At 33.9% G+C, this 19976-nt stretch overlaps 1 protein-coding gene across 1 annotated transcript in view; it reads left to right on the top strand.

The window, feature by feature from the left end:
- Positions 16907-19976, top strand: part of LOC107634495 (probable flavin-containing monooxygenase 1) — a 7605-nt gene continuing 4535 nt past the window's right edge. Inside the window, exons 1-2 of the mRNA XM_016337965.2 lie at positions 16907-17451; positions 19610-19850. Of these exons, the coding sequence (XP_016193451.1) occupies positions 16975-17451; positions 19610-19850 (718 nt within the window). The 5' untranslated portion in view covers positions 16907-16974. The remainder of the gene's footprint in view (positions 17452-19609; positions 19851-19976) is intronic.

A 19976-nucleotide genomic window follows, 5' to 3' on the forward strand; every position in this document is an offset into this window, starting at 1 on the left:
TGTGGAATTTTTTTATAAATTTATTGATTTTAAATAATAATACAAATAGATACATAAACTATAAGCAATGAGATACAGCTGTATATATTTACCAAGCATGAAATTCGTGATATCACAATTTACAAACATAATATCATCACTTCGACATCTGGTAAAGAAGTAAATAATTGGGACATCTGGTAAAGAAATAAATAATTGGATGTGTTACAATAATATCCACAGTTTTTTATGTTTAAAAAACTTTGTTACAAAAACAATTTCATTTTTTTTTTGTTACAAAAATATTTTGTAACGAGATTTACTTCGACAATTCTGTAATAATTCTTTTGTAACAAATTTTTTTTACAATTGCAACTTTTTCTTAGTAGTGCCCCCAGCAAATTGTAGTAGTTTATAACTGCTGAAAAATAATCAGCCACAATACTGCGTTTAGTGGGTTTCAACAACTAAAATCAATGCTAAACCGTTTAGCCGCATAGCATGGGCCAGCAATTGTCATCAATGTGTCATCCAACATTTTGGAACAATTTTAAACTGCCGCTAAATCAGTTAAAAATGGTCAAAATCTGTCGAAATTTTTGTAGTGAGTAAGTCCATTTATATATACTTTTATTTCTCTTGATAACCTTACATAAAATTTTCTTAGCTATTCATATGATATATATTTAATTATCACTAGTCTATATTCCATCTAATTTACTAGTCTTGCTCAACTGTTCTTGATCTGAATTATTCTTAAATTATCAGATCAAAAATATTTATCTATTGTATTTTAATAGTATTAGATGAATAAATATTTTTGGTCCAACCAAATTACTCCAATAATTTATAAGCTTAACAAAAATCTCTCACATTGTTGCTGCTGCTATTATGTTAATTTTTTTTCTTTTGGTTTCTGCTTGTGATTCCTCTTTTTCTTTTACTGTTGTATTTTTTTGCTTCTTTTCTCTTCTTTCTTTATGTTCTTTGTTGTGAGAAAAAGAATAAAAGAGGAGAGAGAAAGTAGAAGAGAAACAAAAGAAAAACAAAGAATTTTTGGGTTTTTTCTCAAAAATTTGTGATTGTCTTTAAAGAGGAGAAACAAAAATTTGAAATATATGTATTTTCATCCATAAATTTATGTGTTTACTTTAAAAGTTTATGTGTGTTTCTTTTTTAAACATTTTCTACAAAAAATTTTGTCCGTAAAATTTAAAAATAAAAAGCATAAAAATTTCAATAATAAAAATCACATAAATTTATGAAGTTGAATACAAAATAATTACATAAACAAAGTAAAAAGTACAAAAAATTTTAATTGTAGAACACAATATTTTGTTATATGGCAATGAGTTATAGCCTAAATGCCATAGTCTCTTCATACTAATCTAAGAAGTCGCAGATTTGACTCTCCCTAATAAAAAAAATTATTTTGTTATACAAACACAAAACTTTCTTCTATTACTGAATTTTTTTTTCTTCTTCTCTTCTTTTTTTTCTTATTTTTTTTTTAGACGAGTTTTTGTTCTTCTTGCTCTTGTTCATTTTTCTTAAAAGGAGAAATAAAAGAAAATAAAAAAAAAACTGAATAAGAAAAAAGTGCAAAAAAGAAAAAAAAAAACAAAGAGAAAAAGACACAACAGAATAACGAAATTAAAAAAGAAAAAAAGAGGACGATGCAAAAGATGCGTGTGAAAAAATACAAAAAATAGTTAGAGGTACTTTGTTAAACTTAGGTTATAAAATTAACTTGGACATATATACACACAAAAATTCTGTTTATTATATTATATGATTATGGGTTACATCTTCTCCATCCTCTATAAAAGTTGTAGTAATTCTTTCAAAATGCAGCGTAAAATAACTTATAAAGACATGGTACAGTGGTTGTATAAATTAGAGTTATTTTCATTATTTTCAAAACACACTTCACTTTTCAAGAGGTATCAACAAGGCTTAATTAATCATTAAATGCTTCAATAATTGGAGTGATAAATAATTTCTTTTTCTTATCTTGGATTTGAGTTTTGGAACGAAAAGTAAAATCAGTGCTCAGAACATCGTGTTCTCTAAGGTAATGTTTGCAAGCAGGAACTAGGACTAGAATTAGAAAATGAGATTTAGTATTGTATTTGATAGTAAGAGATTGAAACTAAAATCTTAGTTTTTGAACATAAAATTTTAATTCTTTTACTACCTACATAAAGTGGGGATATATATAAGAAACTGAAATTTTTTAAAGAGTCCCACTATACATACAAGTATTTTTGGTATACAAGTTCATACAAGTTAATCATAACCCAACAAAATTCACTTACATAACGCGCGCGTGAAATCACGTTGTTCCTCCTCCAACGTTTGTATCCCGCGTTCCTCCTCTTCTTCCTTCTTCTTCTCTCTTTTCTTTGCGTTTCTCCTCCTTTTTCTTCGCGTGTTTTATCGTTATTGTCATTCTTTCTATTACTATTATTGTTGCTGCATTTGTTTTCCTCCTTCTCTTTCTATTAATTATGCAATATTATATTTTTTTCTTTATTTGATTTTTTCTTTCCAAGAAAAATTATAAGAATATAAAATAAGAAGATGAAAAAGAAGCAGCTACAAAAGATGAGAAAGAGGAAGAGAAAGAGTTTGAATTATGCAGAACTTATCAAAATAAAAATACACCGAAATATTTTCAAAATACACCGCAAGTTTTCTAAAATACACCAAAACGAGAATGGAACAGATTCATCACAATAACAATTCAGATTCAAAACTCCTATATCGAAATTTTGCTATAAATGTACAAAAATATTTTCTTTAAAGCATTTTTTTTTCTTCTTTTTTCCTTATTTCTTTCTTTCTTTTAGTTGAATGAATGTAGGTTCATCCTCTTTCAAATAATTTTACACCATTATGTATTTCTTCTTCTTCTTTATTTGATTTTTTTTTTGTTTTTATTTTTATTAAGAGAATAAAATAGGAAGAAACTTGAGAAAGTAAAATAAAAAAAATATGAATAAGGAAAAAAAAAGATATTGATGATGATGATGATGAAAAAAAGAAGTAGTAGCAGAAGATGAAAAGGAGGAAGTGTAAGAGTTTTGAATTATGCAGAATTTATCAGAATAAAAATACACCGAAATATTTTCAAAATACACCGCAAGATTTTCAAAATACACTGAAAGTTTTCCAAAATACACCGAAACAAGAATGGAACAGATTCATCACAATAACAATTCAGATTCAGAACTCCTACCTATATCAAAATTTTGCTACAAATGCACAAAACTATTTTTTTAATGCATTTTTTTTCTTTTTTTTCTTGTTTCTTTCTTTATTTTAGTTAAATGAATGTAGGTTCATTTCATCCTCTTCCAAATAATTTTACAGTATTATGTGTTTTTTCTTTTTCTTTGTTTAATTTTTTTGTTTTTATTCTTGTTAAGAGAGTAAAACAAGAAAAAACTTGAGAAAGTAAAACAAGAAGGAAAAGATAAATAAAAAAAAAGATGATGCTGATGATGAAAAATAAGAAGCAGTAGCAGCAGAAAGTGCGGGAGGAAGAGGAAAGGTTTTGAATTATGCATAACTTATTAAAATAAAAATACACTGAAATATTTTCAAAATACACTGCAAAATTTTCAAAATACATTGAAAGTTTTCCAAAATACACCGAAACGATAATAGAACAAATTCATTACAATAACAATTCAGAGTCAGAATTCCTACATCGAAGTTTGCTACAAATGCAGAAAAATAATTTCTTTAATGCATTTTTCTTCTTTTTTTCTTCTTTTTTTCTTTCTTTTAGTTGAATGAATGTATGTTCATCCTCTTCCAAATAATTTTGTAGCATTATTTGTTTCTTCTTCTTATTTATTTGATTTTTTTTATTTTTATTCTTGTTAATAGAGTAAAACAAGAAAAAACTTGAGAAGATAAAACAAAAAGAAAAAGATGAATAAGAAAAAAAGATAATAATGACGATGAAAAAGAAGAAGCAGCAGCAGAAGATGAGAAGAAAGAAGAGAAAGAGTTTTGAATTATGCAGAACTTATCAAAATAAAAATACACTAAAATATTTTTAAAATACACCGCAAGATTTCTAAAATACACCGAAAGTTTTTCAAAATACACTAAAACGAGAACGGAACATATTCATCACACTAACAATTCAGATTCAGAATTTCTACATCGAAATTTTGCTACAAATGCACAAAAATATTTTCTTTAATTTTGAATCAGGTAACGTTATCAATATGGCAAAAATTCTACCATAACGATAACGATGATACGTATAAGAAGAAGATGATGACTATAACGATGATGATCATGATGATGAAGATGATGGAGGAGAAGGAGGAAAAGGAAAGAGGAGAAGAAATTCCAATAAAAAAAAGGAGGAGGAGGAGGTGTTGGTGACGATGATAACGAAAGAGAAAAATAACGAAGAGTACCGGTACGAAGAAGAATGTGCGCGCATAAATATAAATGACTTGTGAGGGAGAGAGAAAGAAAAGGAAGGCTAAGAGTTATTATAGGAAAGTTTTATTTCTATCCGTTGAAATTATAGCATATAACTACTATATAAACGTTTGTAGAATTTCAATTCAATCATCATCAACAATAATAACTACATTCACATTTTCTTTTCATATTATTATTATTATTTTATTTTATTTCCTTTTCTCTTTAGTAATTATATAGCGAGTGCATTATTGTGAGTAGTGTTCAATTTCATATTACTTTGTAGCTATTAGAAGTCAAAATTCCGCTGCAGACTCAACAATTGGTATCAAGAGCCAACGTTATATTATTCATTATTTCAAAGTAGGCAAATATGAAATCGAGAAGTTCAATGGGAAAAATGATTTTTCCTATTAGAGGATGCAGATAAAAAATCTGCTTATATCACAAAAATTACACAAGGCACTGACAGGAAAAGAGAAAAAAGCCGGAGGAAATGAAAGATGAGGATTGGGAAGAATTAGATCTTGAGGCGCGGACTGCAATAATCTTATGCCTTGAGAGGGATGTTGCTTTTTTGGTAAATGAAGAAGCAACTGCAGCAGGCGTTTGATTAAAGTTAGAGAGTAACTTCATGACGAAGACTCTAACTAACAGGATCTACTTAAAATCCAAATTGTATACATGCAAGATGGAGGAAGGCACCTCAATCCGAGAATATATCAATAAATTTGACAGGATCATATCAAACTTAAAGGATATAGATATGAAGGTTGATGATGAAGACCAAGCACTCATATTGTTACTTTCATTACCGAAATCCTATGAAAATCTGGTGCAGACATTGATGCTGGTAGGTGACACTCTGACCATGGATGAGACGAGGGCATCACTTTTAGTGGATGATCTACGTAAGGTTGCTACAAGTGTAATGTCATCTTCAAATGGAAGAGAGTATAATGATCAAGCACAAGGATTGTTCGCGGCTAGAGGAAGACTAATGAAAGAGGAAAAGGTAATAAGCGTGGAAAGTCTAGGTCAAAATCTAGACCTCACGCGGAGAGAACATGCTTTAAATGTGGTGAGGCTGGACATTTCAAAGCAAATTGTCCAAATAAGAAGATAACTTTCAAGAAACAGAACAACGACAACCCAAAAGAAAAGCAAGAAGCAAGCTACGTCTCAAATGATGAGGAAGATTGTTACTCTGTGACAGAACAATCTTATGAAATCTTCGATAAGTGGATTCTTGATTCAGGAGCCTCTCACCATATGTGTCCAAATAGGAAGTGGTTTACTACCTATGAAAGCATAAATGGTGGCACAGTTTTAATGGGCAATGATCATGCTTGTAAAGCTGTGGGGTTGGGTACTGTAAGAATCAAGATGCACGATGGTGTCGTAAGAACCTTAAAGGATGTGAGACATATTCCAGACTTGCGAAAAAATCTGATCTCCATAGGTTTGTTGGAGAAAAATGGTTGCAAAATTGTTGCGAAAATGGGGTACTGAAAGTTGTTCGTGGTTCTTTGGTAGTGATGAAAGGAGTTCATCACGGTAATCTTTATTCTCTTTTGGGGACAACGGTTATAGGTGAGTTAGCAGTTGGAATCGGTAGAAGTAGAAATCAAACAGATTGCACGAGAATATGGCACATGCGGCTTGGACATATGTCAGAGAAAGGTCTATCATTGCTTTGTGGACAAGGTTTGCTGAAGAATATGAAGAAATCACAAATGGAATTTTGTGAGCATTGTGTGTATGGAAAGGCACATAGGGTGAAGTTTTCTACAAGCAAGCATAAAAGCAGAGGGTTGTTAGACTTCGTGCATACTGATGTTTGGGGCCCGGATAAAGTTACTTCCAAGGGTGGTTCCAGGTATTTTGTTACTTTTGTTGATGATTATTCCAGGTATGTTTGGATTTACTTCCTCAAACATAAGAATGAGGTATTCGATACTTTTAAGCGATGCAGAGCAATGGTTGAAAACCGAACAGGTAGAAAGCTAAAAACTCTACGATCTGATAATGGCACAGAGTACACGGAGGGGGCTTTCAAGGAGTTCTGTGACCGAGAAGGCATTACAAGACACTGGACAGTTAGAGAAACACCACAACAGAATGGAGTCACCGAACGACTGAATCATACGCTACTTGAGAAGGCAAGGTGTATGCGCTCTAATTCCGGGTTAGGCAGAGAATGGTGGACAGAATCGGTTGCTACAGCTTGCTACATAGTGAATCGATCCCCACATTCTTCTCTAGATGGAGACACACCTTATAAGGTATGGTCAGGGGAACATGCAGATTACGAAAAACTCAGAGTCTTTGGATGCACAACCTATTATCATGTCAAAGATAATAAGCTTGATGATAGAGCTAAGAAGGCAATCTTTTTGGGGTATCCAAGAGGGGTTCAAGGCTATCGCCTTTGGAGTGTAAATGATTCTAAATTTGTAATTAGCAGGGATGTTACCTTTGATGAAAGATCTATGGTAGCTTTGTCTAAAGATGTGGTGCCAGATGATGGTGATATTGGAAAAACTTCAAATACTCAAGTGGTGGAGATAGAGTCTAAATACCAACAAATACACTCTAATAATGTTCAGGTGGAGCATCCTAATGCTACTCGAGATGACGCAGAGGATGAACTTGATCATGAGGAAATTCAGCGAGAAAATGCACATGCATTACAACAGCAGCAGCAGGATTCTTTGGCATCTACTAGGCCAAAGAGGAATTATATATTTGTTCAGAAGTTCGGGTCAGACAAGCCTTTGAGACATTATGGGCAGCTAAACTTGGTAGATTATGCACTCTCAGTGGAGGATGATGAGCCGGTCACCTTCAAACATGCTATCAAAGACAAAGATAGAGAGAGTTGGTTGGTCGCTATGGAGGAAGAGATGCAATCTCTTCATAAGAACAAGACATGGGATGTGGTCCCATTGCCCGTGGGAAAGACTGAAATTGGTTGTAAGTGGGTGTATAAAAGAAAAGAAGATCCTACTAAGTCAGATGGTACAAGATTCAAAGCTAGGTTAGTAGCAAAGGGATTTGCACAGAAAGAAGGTGTTGATTATAATGAGATATTTTCTCCAGTGGTGAAACACACTTCCATACGGGTGCTTTTAAGTCTTGTCGCTCATGGTGATCTTGAGTTGGAACAACTAGACGTGAAGACTGCATTCTTCCACAGTGACTTAGAGGAAGAAATCTACATGTATCAACCTGAGGGTTTCAAGGTTGAGGGTAAAGAAAGTCAGGTATGTCGCTTGAGGAAATCGCTATATGGATTGAAACAATCTCCTCGGCAATGGTATAAGCGATTTGACTCCTTTATGTTAAAACAAGGTTTTTCCAGAAGTAATTATGATTGTTGTGTATACATTCGTAAGCTTCCTGGAGGTGATTATATCTATCTTCTACTGTATGTGGATGACATGCTTATTGCCTCTAAGAGTAAGGTAGAGATAGATATGTTAAAGGTTCAACTTGGTAAAGAATTTGAAACAAAAGACTTGGGTGCTGCACGAAAAATATTAGGCATAAAAATTAAAAGGGAGAGATCAAGCCAAAAATTGTTTTTGAGCCAAAGAGGATACATTGAGCGTGTCATTGAAAGATTTGAAATGAAAAATGCTAAATCGGTGGTAATGCCGTTGGCTCTACATTTTAGGCTCTCTGGTAAACAATCTCCCACAACAGCAGAGGATAAGGCTTACATGGAAAATGTACATTATGCTAGTGCAGTCGGTAGCCTAATGTATGCTATGGTATGTATACGCCCAAATATTTCACAGGCAGTAAGTGTTGTTAGCAGGTTCATGGCAAACCCGGGTAAGGCACACTGGGAAGCAGTCAAGTGAATATTAAGATACTTGAAGGGCACCATTGACACAGGTTTATGCTTTAGTGGAAAATCATGTCAAATCAGCGGCTTTGTTGATTCTGATTATGCTGGTGATCTAGATAGAAGACGTTCTACGACTGGTTATGTATATAAAATACAAGGTGCTCCAGTTAGTTGGCAATCGATGTTACAAGCTACAGTGGCACTATCTACTACAGAAGCTGAGTACATGGTAGTAGCAGAAGGGGTGAAAGAAGCATTGTGGCTAAAAGGTCTTCTAGATGATTTGGGGTTGAAGCAAGATTGCGTGGATCTGAATTGTGATAGTCAAAGTGCAATTCATTTGGCTAAAAATCAGGTTCATCATGCTCGTACCAAGCATATTGATGTTAGATATCACTTTGTGCGTGATGTTATGGAGAAAGGTGACATTTCTCTTGTAAAAGTACACACGGATGAAAATTCCGCTGACATGTTGACTAAAGTGGTGTCAGGAAGCAAATTCCAACACTGTTTGAAATTGCTCAATATTGTTCCATGTTAGGCAGTCATTGTCAAATGATGCAACCGAATACGAATACAATTCTTTGATCGTTCAAAATTTGCGTAGATTTCAAATTGTGAACGAGGTAGAGAATTGTGAGGGAGAGAGAAAGAAAAGGAAGGCTACGAAAAGGAAGGCTAAGAGTTATTATAGGAAAGTTTTATTTGTATCCGTTGAAATTATAGCATATAACCACTATATAAACGTTTGTAGAATTTCAATTCAATCATCATCAACAATAAAAACTACATTCACATCTTCTTTTCATATTATTATTATTATTTTATTTTATTTCCTTTTCTCTTTAGTAATTATATAGCGAGTGCATTAGAATTGTGAGAGAAAGAAAAGGAAGGCTAAGAAAAGGAAGGCTAAGAATTATTATAGGAAAGTTTTATTTCTATCCGTTGAAATTATAGCATATAACCACTATATAAACGTTTGTAGAATTTCAATTCAATCATCATCAACAATAACAACTACATTCACATCTTCTTTTCATATTATTATTATTATTTTATTTTATTTTATTTCCTTTTCTCTTTAGTAATTATATAGCGAGTGCATTATTGTGAGTAGTGTTCAATTTCATATTATTTTGTAGTTATTAGAAGTCAAAATTCCACTGTCTCAACATGACTTGTATGAACTTGTATCATAAAATGACTTGTATGTGAAGAATAATTATTTTTTGAAAATAAAGACTAAAAATTTAATAACATTTATTTCTAAAATAAATTACTTTTATTCAATTTTTTAAATTTTAAATTTAACTCCACTTTTTCGTTTCTAGTAAAATACTAAGATATAATTCAATTTTATATACTTTGTACCAAATATAATATTCAAACAAAATGTCTACCTTCCAAATATAGTCTAAGAGATCTCAAATATTCGAATAAAATATCTACCTTAAGAGTGTAAATTTAGTTTAAAAAAAAAATGTTCATGAGGTCAATGGTTTTGACCTAAGATATCTGATTGAACGAATGTGAGATGTGAAATGAGGAAACTTTTGACTATTGAATCATGAGTCTACTGGAAATTATATGAAATTCTCACTATATATTTTTAATACTGATTACCTAAATATTACGACTCAATGGTCACCAGGTCTTATTTTTTTTTTAATATAAAGGATTTGTAATTTTGTATACTTTCATATTTCAAATAAATTGCGTGAGAATGAGATTTTATAATGTCAACACTACAATAAATTGGAGGAACTACTCACATAAAAACGTTTAAAACGTTTTTTTTTTAAAGACGTTTTTTAATAATTAAAATTTAACTTATATAATCGATCAAATTATATTATTTTTATTAAAATTAGACTAATTAAATCGGTTTGATAAAAAAATTGATAAACCAAAATTTGAATCGATCTAAATTAATATTTTTTTTATAAAAATAACTATAATATCCCTGTTATATATATATTAAAAATTCTAAATCTTAACCCTTTTTTTTTCTTTATACCGTCATATGATTAGAATTTAAAATTTTTTAAATTAATATATATAATAAGAGTATTTTAGTCATTTTTTATAATAAGAGTATTTTAGTCATTTTCTATAAAAAAGAATATTAATTTAGATCGATTCAAGATTTGATTTATCGATTTTTCGGTCAAACTGATTTATTTGGACTAATTTTGATAAAAATAACACAATTTGATTGATTATATAAGTTGAATTTTAATTATTAAAAAACGTCTTTAAAAAAAAGACATTTTAAACATCTTTATGTGAGTAGCTCCCTAAATTGAATATATAGCTACACTTATTTTACGACACTTAAAATAAGTGTCTCTATTTAGTAATAATTTGGCACTTTTGCATCAAATTTTTTAACGGTCACTAGTCACTATGCTGAGTCTATATCTCTCACACTTTTTCATTTACTTCCTATTTCTTTCACCCTATTCACGCTCGTTTGATATGAGCTAAACTATTCTGTTCTTTTCAGGTCGAGTAAGGATTGGTGGCTGACTTAAAAAAAATTTTAAATCTTGAAAAACATGTTCACATTTCTGATGAGTCTACTCAAATTGGCATTTCTTTTTGAATATTGGAAATAGAGGTAAAGATTTTAAAGCCGACCCTGCCAGGAATATGGATAAAGCTGCCAACCTTTCATTTAATTGTTGGACTTCCTTTAGGCAAGTCGGACTTTTTATCGCAAGTATTGCCTTGCATTTATCCGGGTTAGTTTCAATGCCCCTTTGAGTAAGCATAAATCCTAAGAATTTTTCGATTCTACTACAAAGGTGCACTTTGAGGGATTGAGTCTCATCTCGTACTGCCTTATTGTGTTGAACACCTCAGCTAATAAGTCGGACAATAAATTAGTTTTCTCTTTTGTCCTAACAACATGTCGTTCACGTAGATTTTTATCAACTTTTCGAGATGTGATGAAAACACCTTGTTCATTAGTCGTTGATATGTGGTTTCAGTATTTTTTAATCCGAAAGGCATCACCACATAATAATAATAATTTGCTCTCGGTTTAATAAAAGAGGTTTTTTTCTTGGTCCGCTTTATACATCGAAATTTGGTTGTATCCCGAGTATGTGTCCATAAGGGACAAGTACCTATAACCCGAAGCCGAATCTACCAAAATGTCAATACTAGGAAAAGGATATGGATCCTTAGAACAAGTTTTATTGAGATTGGTGTAGTCGATGCACATTCTCCATTTTTCGTTTCATTTTTTCACAAGTACTACATTTGCCAGCCACAAGGGGTATTTTACTTCCCTTATAAATCCGGCTTCTAACAAGGCTTGGACATGCTCTTCAATGACTTGTGATCTTTCAGAGCTGAGCTTTCGTTGTTTCTGTTGTACAAGTCGTGAGCTCGGGTAAATGGCAAACTTGTGACTCATGAGGTTGGGATGTATTTTGGGCATGTCAGAAGCTTTCTACGCGAAGAAGTCAAAATTTTCTTGTAGGAGCTTGACGAGATCTTCCTTTAATTCTTTGCAAGTTGGCTGCTATATTTGTTGTTTTCCCGACTTGATCTTCGATCTGAACCTCCACAATCTTTTTGTCGGATTGTGGCCTCAACTCTTTTCGGATTCAGACACTGCCGAGTTCAATGGTATTGACCTCTTTTCCCTTTTTTTAGCCTCTTAGGTTCAGGTTTTTATTGTAGCACCTTCTCGCCAATTTTTGGTCTCTTCTCGCGATAGCTATTCCCTTGAAGGTAGGGAACTTCATACAAAGATGAGGAGTAGAATGACCACAGCAAGTTTGTTTAGTGTTGTACAACTTATCAGAGCATTATAGGCTAATGCTACGTCGACAACTATGTAGTCTATACTCAAGGTTCTTGACTTTGTACCTTTACCAAAAGTGGTGTGTAATAGAATGAAGCCAAGAGGTTGGATCGACGTATCTCCTAACCCAAAAGAGTGTCGGGATATGCCCTAAGTTCCTTTTCTTCTAACCCCCAATTTGTCGAAAGCAGGTTTAAATATGATGTCAGCCGAAATTCTTTGATCTACCAGAGTTCTGTAGAGGTTTGCATTGGTGAGTATCATTGTAATCATGACGGGGTCGTCGTGCCTTGGTGTTATCCCTTGAGCGTCTTCTTTTGTGAAGGACATAGTAGGCAAGTTAGAGGCTTCAGCCTCTTCCCCAACTTGATAGACTTCTTTCAAATGCCTTTTTGCGGGAGGATTTAGTTATGCCACCTCCTGCAATTCCTCTGGCTATCATGTGAACGTTTCTATTAGGAGTTCAGGGTGATCGATCTTATCGACTCCTGTTTTCTTACACTCTTTTTATTTTCCTTTGATCATCTGATCTTTCCGCCAAGTATCTCTCCAACCGATCTTCCCTCACCAATTTTTCTATCACATTTTTTAAGTCGTAACAATTATTGGTGGAATGTCCATATATCTTGCGGTAGTACTCAGAATGTTCTGTCTGGCTCCCACCTTTTTTTTATGGGCTGAGGAGGTGAAAGCTTCTCAGTATGGTAGATCTTCCAGTATATGTCAACAAGAAAAACTCGTAGTAGGGTGTAGTTGTGATACCTTCGAGGTCTATCTGAGTTGTATTCATCTTTTTTCTTAATTTCTTTCTCTTTATCTCGAGCCTGGTATGAGGGTTTTGCCTCGGGGTGGATTCTCTTAGTCGGACATTCTCTTCCATTTTGATGTACTTCTTTGCTCGCTCTTGCACCTCGTACAAAGAAGTTAGGTGCCTTTTTGATATGGATTGGGAGAATGGACCTTCTTTGAGGCCATTAACTAATCCATTATGACCGCTTCTATAAGCAAATTTTAGATTTTCAAGCAGGCTTTATTGAATCTTACCATATAAACTCAAAGGGTTTCTCCGACCTCTTGTTTGACCCCTAGAAGGCTTGGAGCATGTTTGACCTAATCCTTTTGGATGAAAAATCGAGTAAGAAAACTTTTTACAAGGTCGTCGAAACAAGCTATGGACCTAGGTGGTAGACTGTAAAACCACTTCATCGCCACCTTGGTTAACGTCGCCGAAAAGGCTATGCAATGAGTTGCGTCCGACGCATCACCCAAGTACATTCGGATTTTAAAGTTACTTATAATAATTAGATGGTGTCTCAGGTCGGTTGTTCCATTGTAGAGGTCCATGTCTGGGCTTTTAAAGTTTCGAGGGATTTTAGCCTGCATGATCTTGTCCGTGAATAGATATTCTCCCCCAAAGGAATCTCTTCCTGATCAACATGAACTCTCCGGCCTTGTAGGTCGAATTCTAGTTTCTCAATCTTTTCTTCCAAATCTCTTCTTCACCATACCTCCCTTTTTAGAGATCGCTCGAACTTTCACTGTCGCTCCAGTTCAATCTCAAGTTGCTCCAACCGTCCCTAATGGCCGTGCACCAAACCCATGAGTGTTGCTGAATTTTGGTTCACCACGTCCTCATGGGGTGTATTTCTGAGTTTATCCTTCTAGGTTGAGGGTTTTGCAAAGTCCCATTGTGGCCATCCGTTCTATCTTGTGGTGTAGGTACTACGAGTGCACGATCGTCATTGTGATATTCCAGCTCGAATTTGGATGCTATATGTCCATCTTCTGGATGATCGTCCGCCATAGTTGGATGTAGACTTCTATGTCCCCGATAACAGTGCTAATGTTTTGAGGGTTACCTGAAACTAAGTTGCTTTGGACCTGAACGTGAGGTCCAAAATCCTTGTGGGACAGCGTCAAAAATCTACTAGTATCGAGGTACCGCCGTCCGAGTTTCTCGTGAGGAGGCGGGGGGTGGTACCTACAAAGGACTCTCATACTTAAGTTAGCAAGAATTTTAGGCAGGTTTTTAGTATATTAGATTCGAAGTAGACCCGAGGGTGTTAAGATATTTATAAATGTAGATGTAGAGTCAATAACTATTTTTTTAGAGTGATTATACCTTTGGTGGTGGGTAGTCGTTTCCCTTTTATTAGGGACATTGTTAAGATCTCCTTTCTAGAAAAGTAGAAAAGATAACAGGAATTAGTTACTTATCTAAATAAGTATAAGACCGAACTCATGTCACTGTGTCCGACTTCTATGAAATTGAGTAGTTGTAAATCAGAATGATATCTGTAAGTTGAGCTTTATTCATTTTGGGCCTGACTAAATGATGAGTTAGGGTATAAATAATTATATATTATAGTTTTGTAAAAAAATTACTTAACAAAATGCAAGAGTTAAACTCATCATATTTTAATTTTAGTGTAATATATTTAACTTCTCGCCTAATCTCAAATTTATTATTATTCATATTTAATTTATAAAAGACTGAATTAATAATCATCTTAGGACTTGTAAATACAGTAGCTAGTATTATTCATGAGCAAGGTTATGAAAATTGGACCGGTCATTGAACCGGTCAAGCAACTGGTTCAATGGTTCAATGGTTCGACCGGGGTCGAACCGTGGTCGAACCGGTTTAATTAAATATACACTAAAATTATATAAAAATTCAATATATAATTTTAAATATACCAAATTAGTCTCAAGAAATAGTATTATACTAACTCAAACAATAGTATTATACTAAAAAATGATTGGCTAAGCTATAATATCAATTAGTCTCAAACAATAGTATTATACTAACTCAAACAAAATTAACTCAAACAAAAAGCAGCAATTCAGAAACTAACCATCAACAAATAATTGCAATATTTCTTGCTCCACCTGGCCCTGTTCCTCCAAAGGCTTCCTTTTTTTCTAAATTAGTTGGCTAAGCTACATGCAAAACTAAATTTCCTATTTTATTTTGATTAAAGTTTCAAAACCAAATCTGGCAAATCAATAGATACTATGGGAAAAATAAAACTGCATATCTAATTGAAACAAAGTTCTCACGTTTCTACAGCCTTTTCAATATTCTAGATCATGACACCCTTAACTTCAGAGACCTTTTTCTGAACCTTGGCAAGCTTGCTTATCTACTCCAGTACTGCATATGCTCCTTGAATTTCAGCCTGCACCATCCAAACAAAACAAAACAAAACAACACAATTTACACAAATTCAACCAAATCAACCTCCATAATCAATTAGTCTCAAACAATAGTATTATACTAACTCAAACAAAAAGCAGCAATTCAGAAACTAACCATCAACAAAATTAACTCAAACAAGCATCAGCAATTCAGAATATCAATCCCATAACAGAAGCAGCAATGCAAAACAGAAGCAGGTAACAGAAGCAGCAATGCAAAACAGAAGCAGCTACCAGAAGCAGCAAAAAATATTCATCATGATTCATGAAGCAGCGAGCTAACAGAAGCAGTAATGCAAAACATATTCAAAATAAAAAACATCAATCCTGAAAATCAAGAAGGCAGCATAGAATAGGCGAGCTCACAGAACTTCAGAAAATCAAAATCCAAAATCATAAAGGCAGCATAGAACAGGCGAGCTCACAGAACCTCAGAAAATCAAAATCCAAAATCAAGCATAGAACAGGCGAGCTCACAGAACAAGATCAGAACCTCAGAAAATCAAAATCAAGAAGCATAGGTGAAAGAACAGAGTCTTACCAAATTCAGAAGGAGGCGGGCTCGGCCGGTGGTCGTCGGCTGCTGTCGATGGTTGTGGGTGGCGACCAACAACAGCATAACAGAATCAAAAATATCATCAACAATCCTAGACCACGGTGATAACAACAATAATTGAAGAAGAAAAATTAAAACAACAATTACAGTAAAAAAAATACCTTCTCTTCTAGAGAACAGAGGTGAGGGAGCACGACGGAAGGCTGGACGGGGCAGAACTAGAGAAGAGGTGGCCTGGACCACCGCGGAACTGGAGAAGAGGTGGCCTGGACCGCCACGGAACTGGAGCCCAGGAGGGTGGTGCGCGGCGGAACTAGAGCAGAGGAGCAGAGCCGGCGCAGCGGAACAGCGGCTGCGCGACGGAGGAAGCACGCGAGACGAGATGCAGTAGGGACGGCAGCTTCGAGTAGTTGAGACGGCGGAGGTGATATGGCAGTGAGGCTAGGGCTGGGAGATCTGGTGAAGGGGATCTAGGGGTTGGGAGGAGAGGCTTCTGTGCTTCCCCTGACTGCGACGGACGGCGGCGGTGACTCACTCCTTGCGGCTTTCGACGATCGGCGGTGAGGCTAGGGTTTCCGTTTTGGTTTCGGGAGAAAGAAGGAGATGGGAGAAGTAGTGGAGAGTGGAGACTGGAAACTGACTAGGGCTTCCTTCCATTTTTACGCGTTTTCCCCTTTTTTTTTTTTTTTTTTAATCCAAAACGACGTCGTTTAGCATTTCAGCCTTCAAACCAAAAACCGTTAAAAAATCGGACGGTTTTTCCGGTTCACCGGTTAACCGCCGGTTCGACCAGTTTTTTCACCAGTTTTTTACCAGGCGGTTTTTGATGTTACCCGGACCGGCTAGATGATCGGTTTCCGGTTATTCCGGTTGAACCGGCCGGTCCGGTTCGGTTTTTAGAACCATGTTCATGAGCATAGGGGAAAAAAAAAAGAACGACCAAAAAGTCAAAACCACGTGGTTTCACTTTGACATTATTCCATGCAACTTCATGACTTGTGTATATAAAGCGAGAGGCTCAGCCCTTGATTCTCCACAAAAGCAAATACACAATTCGTTCAAAAACCATTACCATTACCATACCTTGATAAGCTTAGCTTTACACCAAACATGTCTGTGGCGACGGCTACCACCACCACACACAACAACGAGCAGCCGATTTCGGCCTCAAAAGTGGCCATCATAGGCGCCGGAGTGAGCGGCCTAGCCGCAGCCAAAGAGCTTTCCCACCACAAGCCTGTAATCTTTGAGGCCTCCGACGCAATCGGCGGTGTCTGGAGGCATTGCTCCTACGCCTCCACCAAGCTTCAATCGCAGCGCCGCGATTACGAGTTCTCCGATTTCCCTTGGCCTTCCAACAGGGACAACTCCGATTTCCCTTCCCACTTTGAGATCTTGGATTACTTGGAGTCTTATGCTGAGCAGTTTTGTGTGCTCAACAACATAAGGTTCAATTCCAAGGTCGTTGAAATTCGGTTCGTTGGAGAACAACTACTGAATGGTCATCATGACCATGGAACACCACTTCTTCCTGGTTATCCCGTTTGGCAACTTGCTGTGCACACCAATTCATCAAACACCATTCAGGTCTTCAATTAATTATTACTCTTATTATTATTCTAATTCATTACACTCACTGAACAAGCTAAGGATAACTTTAAACTATACTAGGACTCGAACGAACGCTACAGATAGTTTTATTTGTTAGAAAAGATTTAATTAAATTCTAACACTTTAACTAAATTCAGATCCTAACAAATATTAATTCTAATGTTAGCTTAGCTTATTTAATCACAAACTTTTTTTTGGGGGGAGGGGGGATTAACTAGTTAATTAATTAGGGTTTCACAAATAAAAGTAGATTTTACACGCACATATATACATGATTTTAAAATTTTGATAACACTAAAAATTTAGCTAAAATTAATATAACAGTTTTTTTGTTATTTGGCAATATTTTAAGTATTGTCAAAATTTTACATCTAAATACGATAATATATATATATAGCTAAAAATTAAATTAAAATGATAAAAGGTAATTCTATAATTTCTTGAGTATCTTGATCTTCCCTAACAGTTCCTTTACCTGAATCACTATGAATGCTTGTTGGCTATATGAAGTGAGTATCACTACTCAGTCTTAGATCACTTGCATTATGGGTATAGTAACCAGAATTAATAGAGTGTATACTAACCAGAATTAGTTAATACAATTAGTTATCAACACTAAATGTCTAATACATTAATAGAGTGTATACTAACCAGAATTATTGACAAATATAAATAAAAATTGTTGCTCCTTGCACTTTTCTCAAAGAAAAAAAAAAGAAATAGTTAATAAACTAAGAATATTCGTATCACATGTGTTCTCTAAATATTTGAGTGTCAGACTAGTACTAAGTACTAACAGATATCAGACACAAAGATACGTATGTAGTTTAATTAATTGATAATTTTTTTTGTTGTCTTAACTTATTTTTTTGGTGTCTAATTAATTGATAATTTGATATAAATGTTTCATAGAATAAAATGATACTAAAGAATCTTAATTAAGGGGCCTGGCCATCCCTTGTCATTTATATTCTTCCGTTGCAGGTGTAATATATATACCATTTCAGACCCAAAAATGGTTACAATGGAAAAAAATAATGGAATTGGCAAGTTTTCTTTTTCACAAGTTAAAGGAGGTATCAGACTCTAGGTAAGAGAGACGAGGCAAGAGAACAATTAGTCAATTACGATAGAGAATTAATTAATGTCATGCATGTAGCATGGTAGTGACGTTAGAAAAAAAATTGGATGGTGTCTAGTGTTAAATTTAATCTTTTATTGTTCTCTCTTTTATATTTATTTTTTGTCTCACTTATAGAATTAAAAGTGAGAGATCACACTTTATTTCCTCAAATGTTAAAAAAACTGAAAAGGATCCATTTTCGTAACATTACTATACTATATATTCATTAAAGCTTTGGATCACTAACTGTTATATTCATTAATTAATTATATTTTAATAACTAATTAACTACTTTCTAATAACTAATTAACATCTCTAAGTAGCAAGCTAATTAAACTACCCATCTAACAGTTCTTTATCTCTATCACAGATAATTGTTTGTTGAAAATATTAATTATTACTACTTTTGTTCAAATTATAATTTTAGGAAAAGAGAAGATACTTTTATCATTTTCTTAAGTTATGTAGACAAATAAATCTAAACAATTAATTATTTCAGACCAAATATAAGAAGATAATTATATCTGTGGAGTGTGGACCCTGCTAATTTAATAAGCATATCTAGTACTAGTTAAAGTGACTTAAAGATAGAAAAGTTATTAATTACAGTTTGTTAGCTTAACTAGGTAATAAATACATAATTTAGAAAGTATGGTTGCACGAGGGAATTTATCTTCTCTTAATCAAATGTTAGAGACTTTGATTATCCCATTAAACATGAAAAAAAAAACTTAACCAACTTAAATTGCTCTAATTATTAGTTTATTAGTCCGTTTAAACATATCGTGAACCCTCCTTATACATACAACCACCTATTAGTTAGCGATAAACCTTTAAACGAAGCTGCAATTCAAAATGAATTAGTCTTTAATCGGTTTGGTCGATAAATATCATAGAAAAAAAATAAAAAATTAAAAAAATCTCCTTTAATTTTCTCATCTTCAATATCTATTAAAGTGTTAAACCCTAGTTATGTTATGATGATTTACCTAGCTACATGATTAATTTCAGTGGTACTCCTTCGAGTTTGTGGTGATTTGCATTGGAAAATATGGGGATGTACCCTATATTCCAGTATTTGATGCAAATAAAGGACCTGAAGTGTTCAAAGGTAAGGTATTGCACACCATTGATTACTGTAAACTTGATCACGACTCTGCTAATCAAATTCTCAAGGGAAAGAAGGTTACGGTCGTCGGTTTCAAAAAGTCAGCCATTGATTTAGCCATGGAATGTGCCGAGGCAAACCAAGGTACCACTTTTTAAGTAATATATTTTTGTTAAGTAACATTTTTGAATAAAAAATGTTGTTTAATAATAATAATAAAATATTATTTTAATTTAAACAACATTTTTTGAAATATCATAGTAACCGTAG

Source organism: Arachis ipaensis, chromosome B03, assembly GCF_000816755.2.
Source record: "Arachis ipaensis cultivar K30076 chromosome B03, Araip1.1, whole genome shotgun sequence".
Classification (NCBI taxonomy): Eukaryota; Viridiplantae; Streptophyta; class Magnoliopsida; order Fabales; family Fabaceae; genus Arachis; species Arachis ipaensis.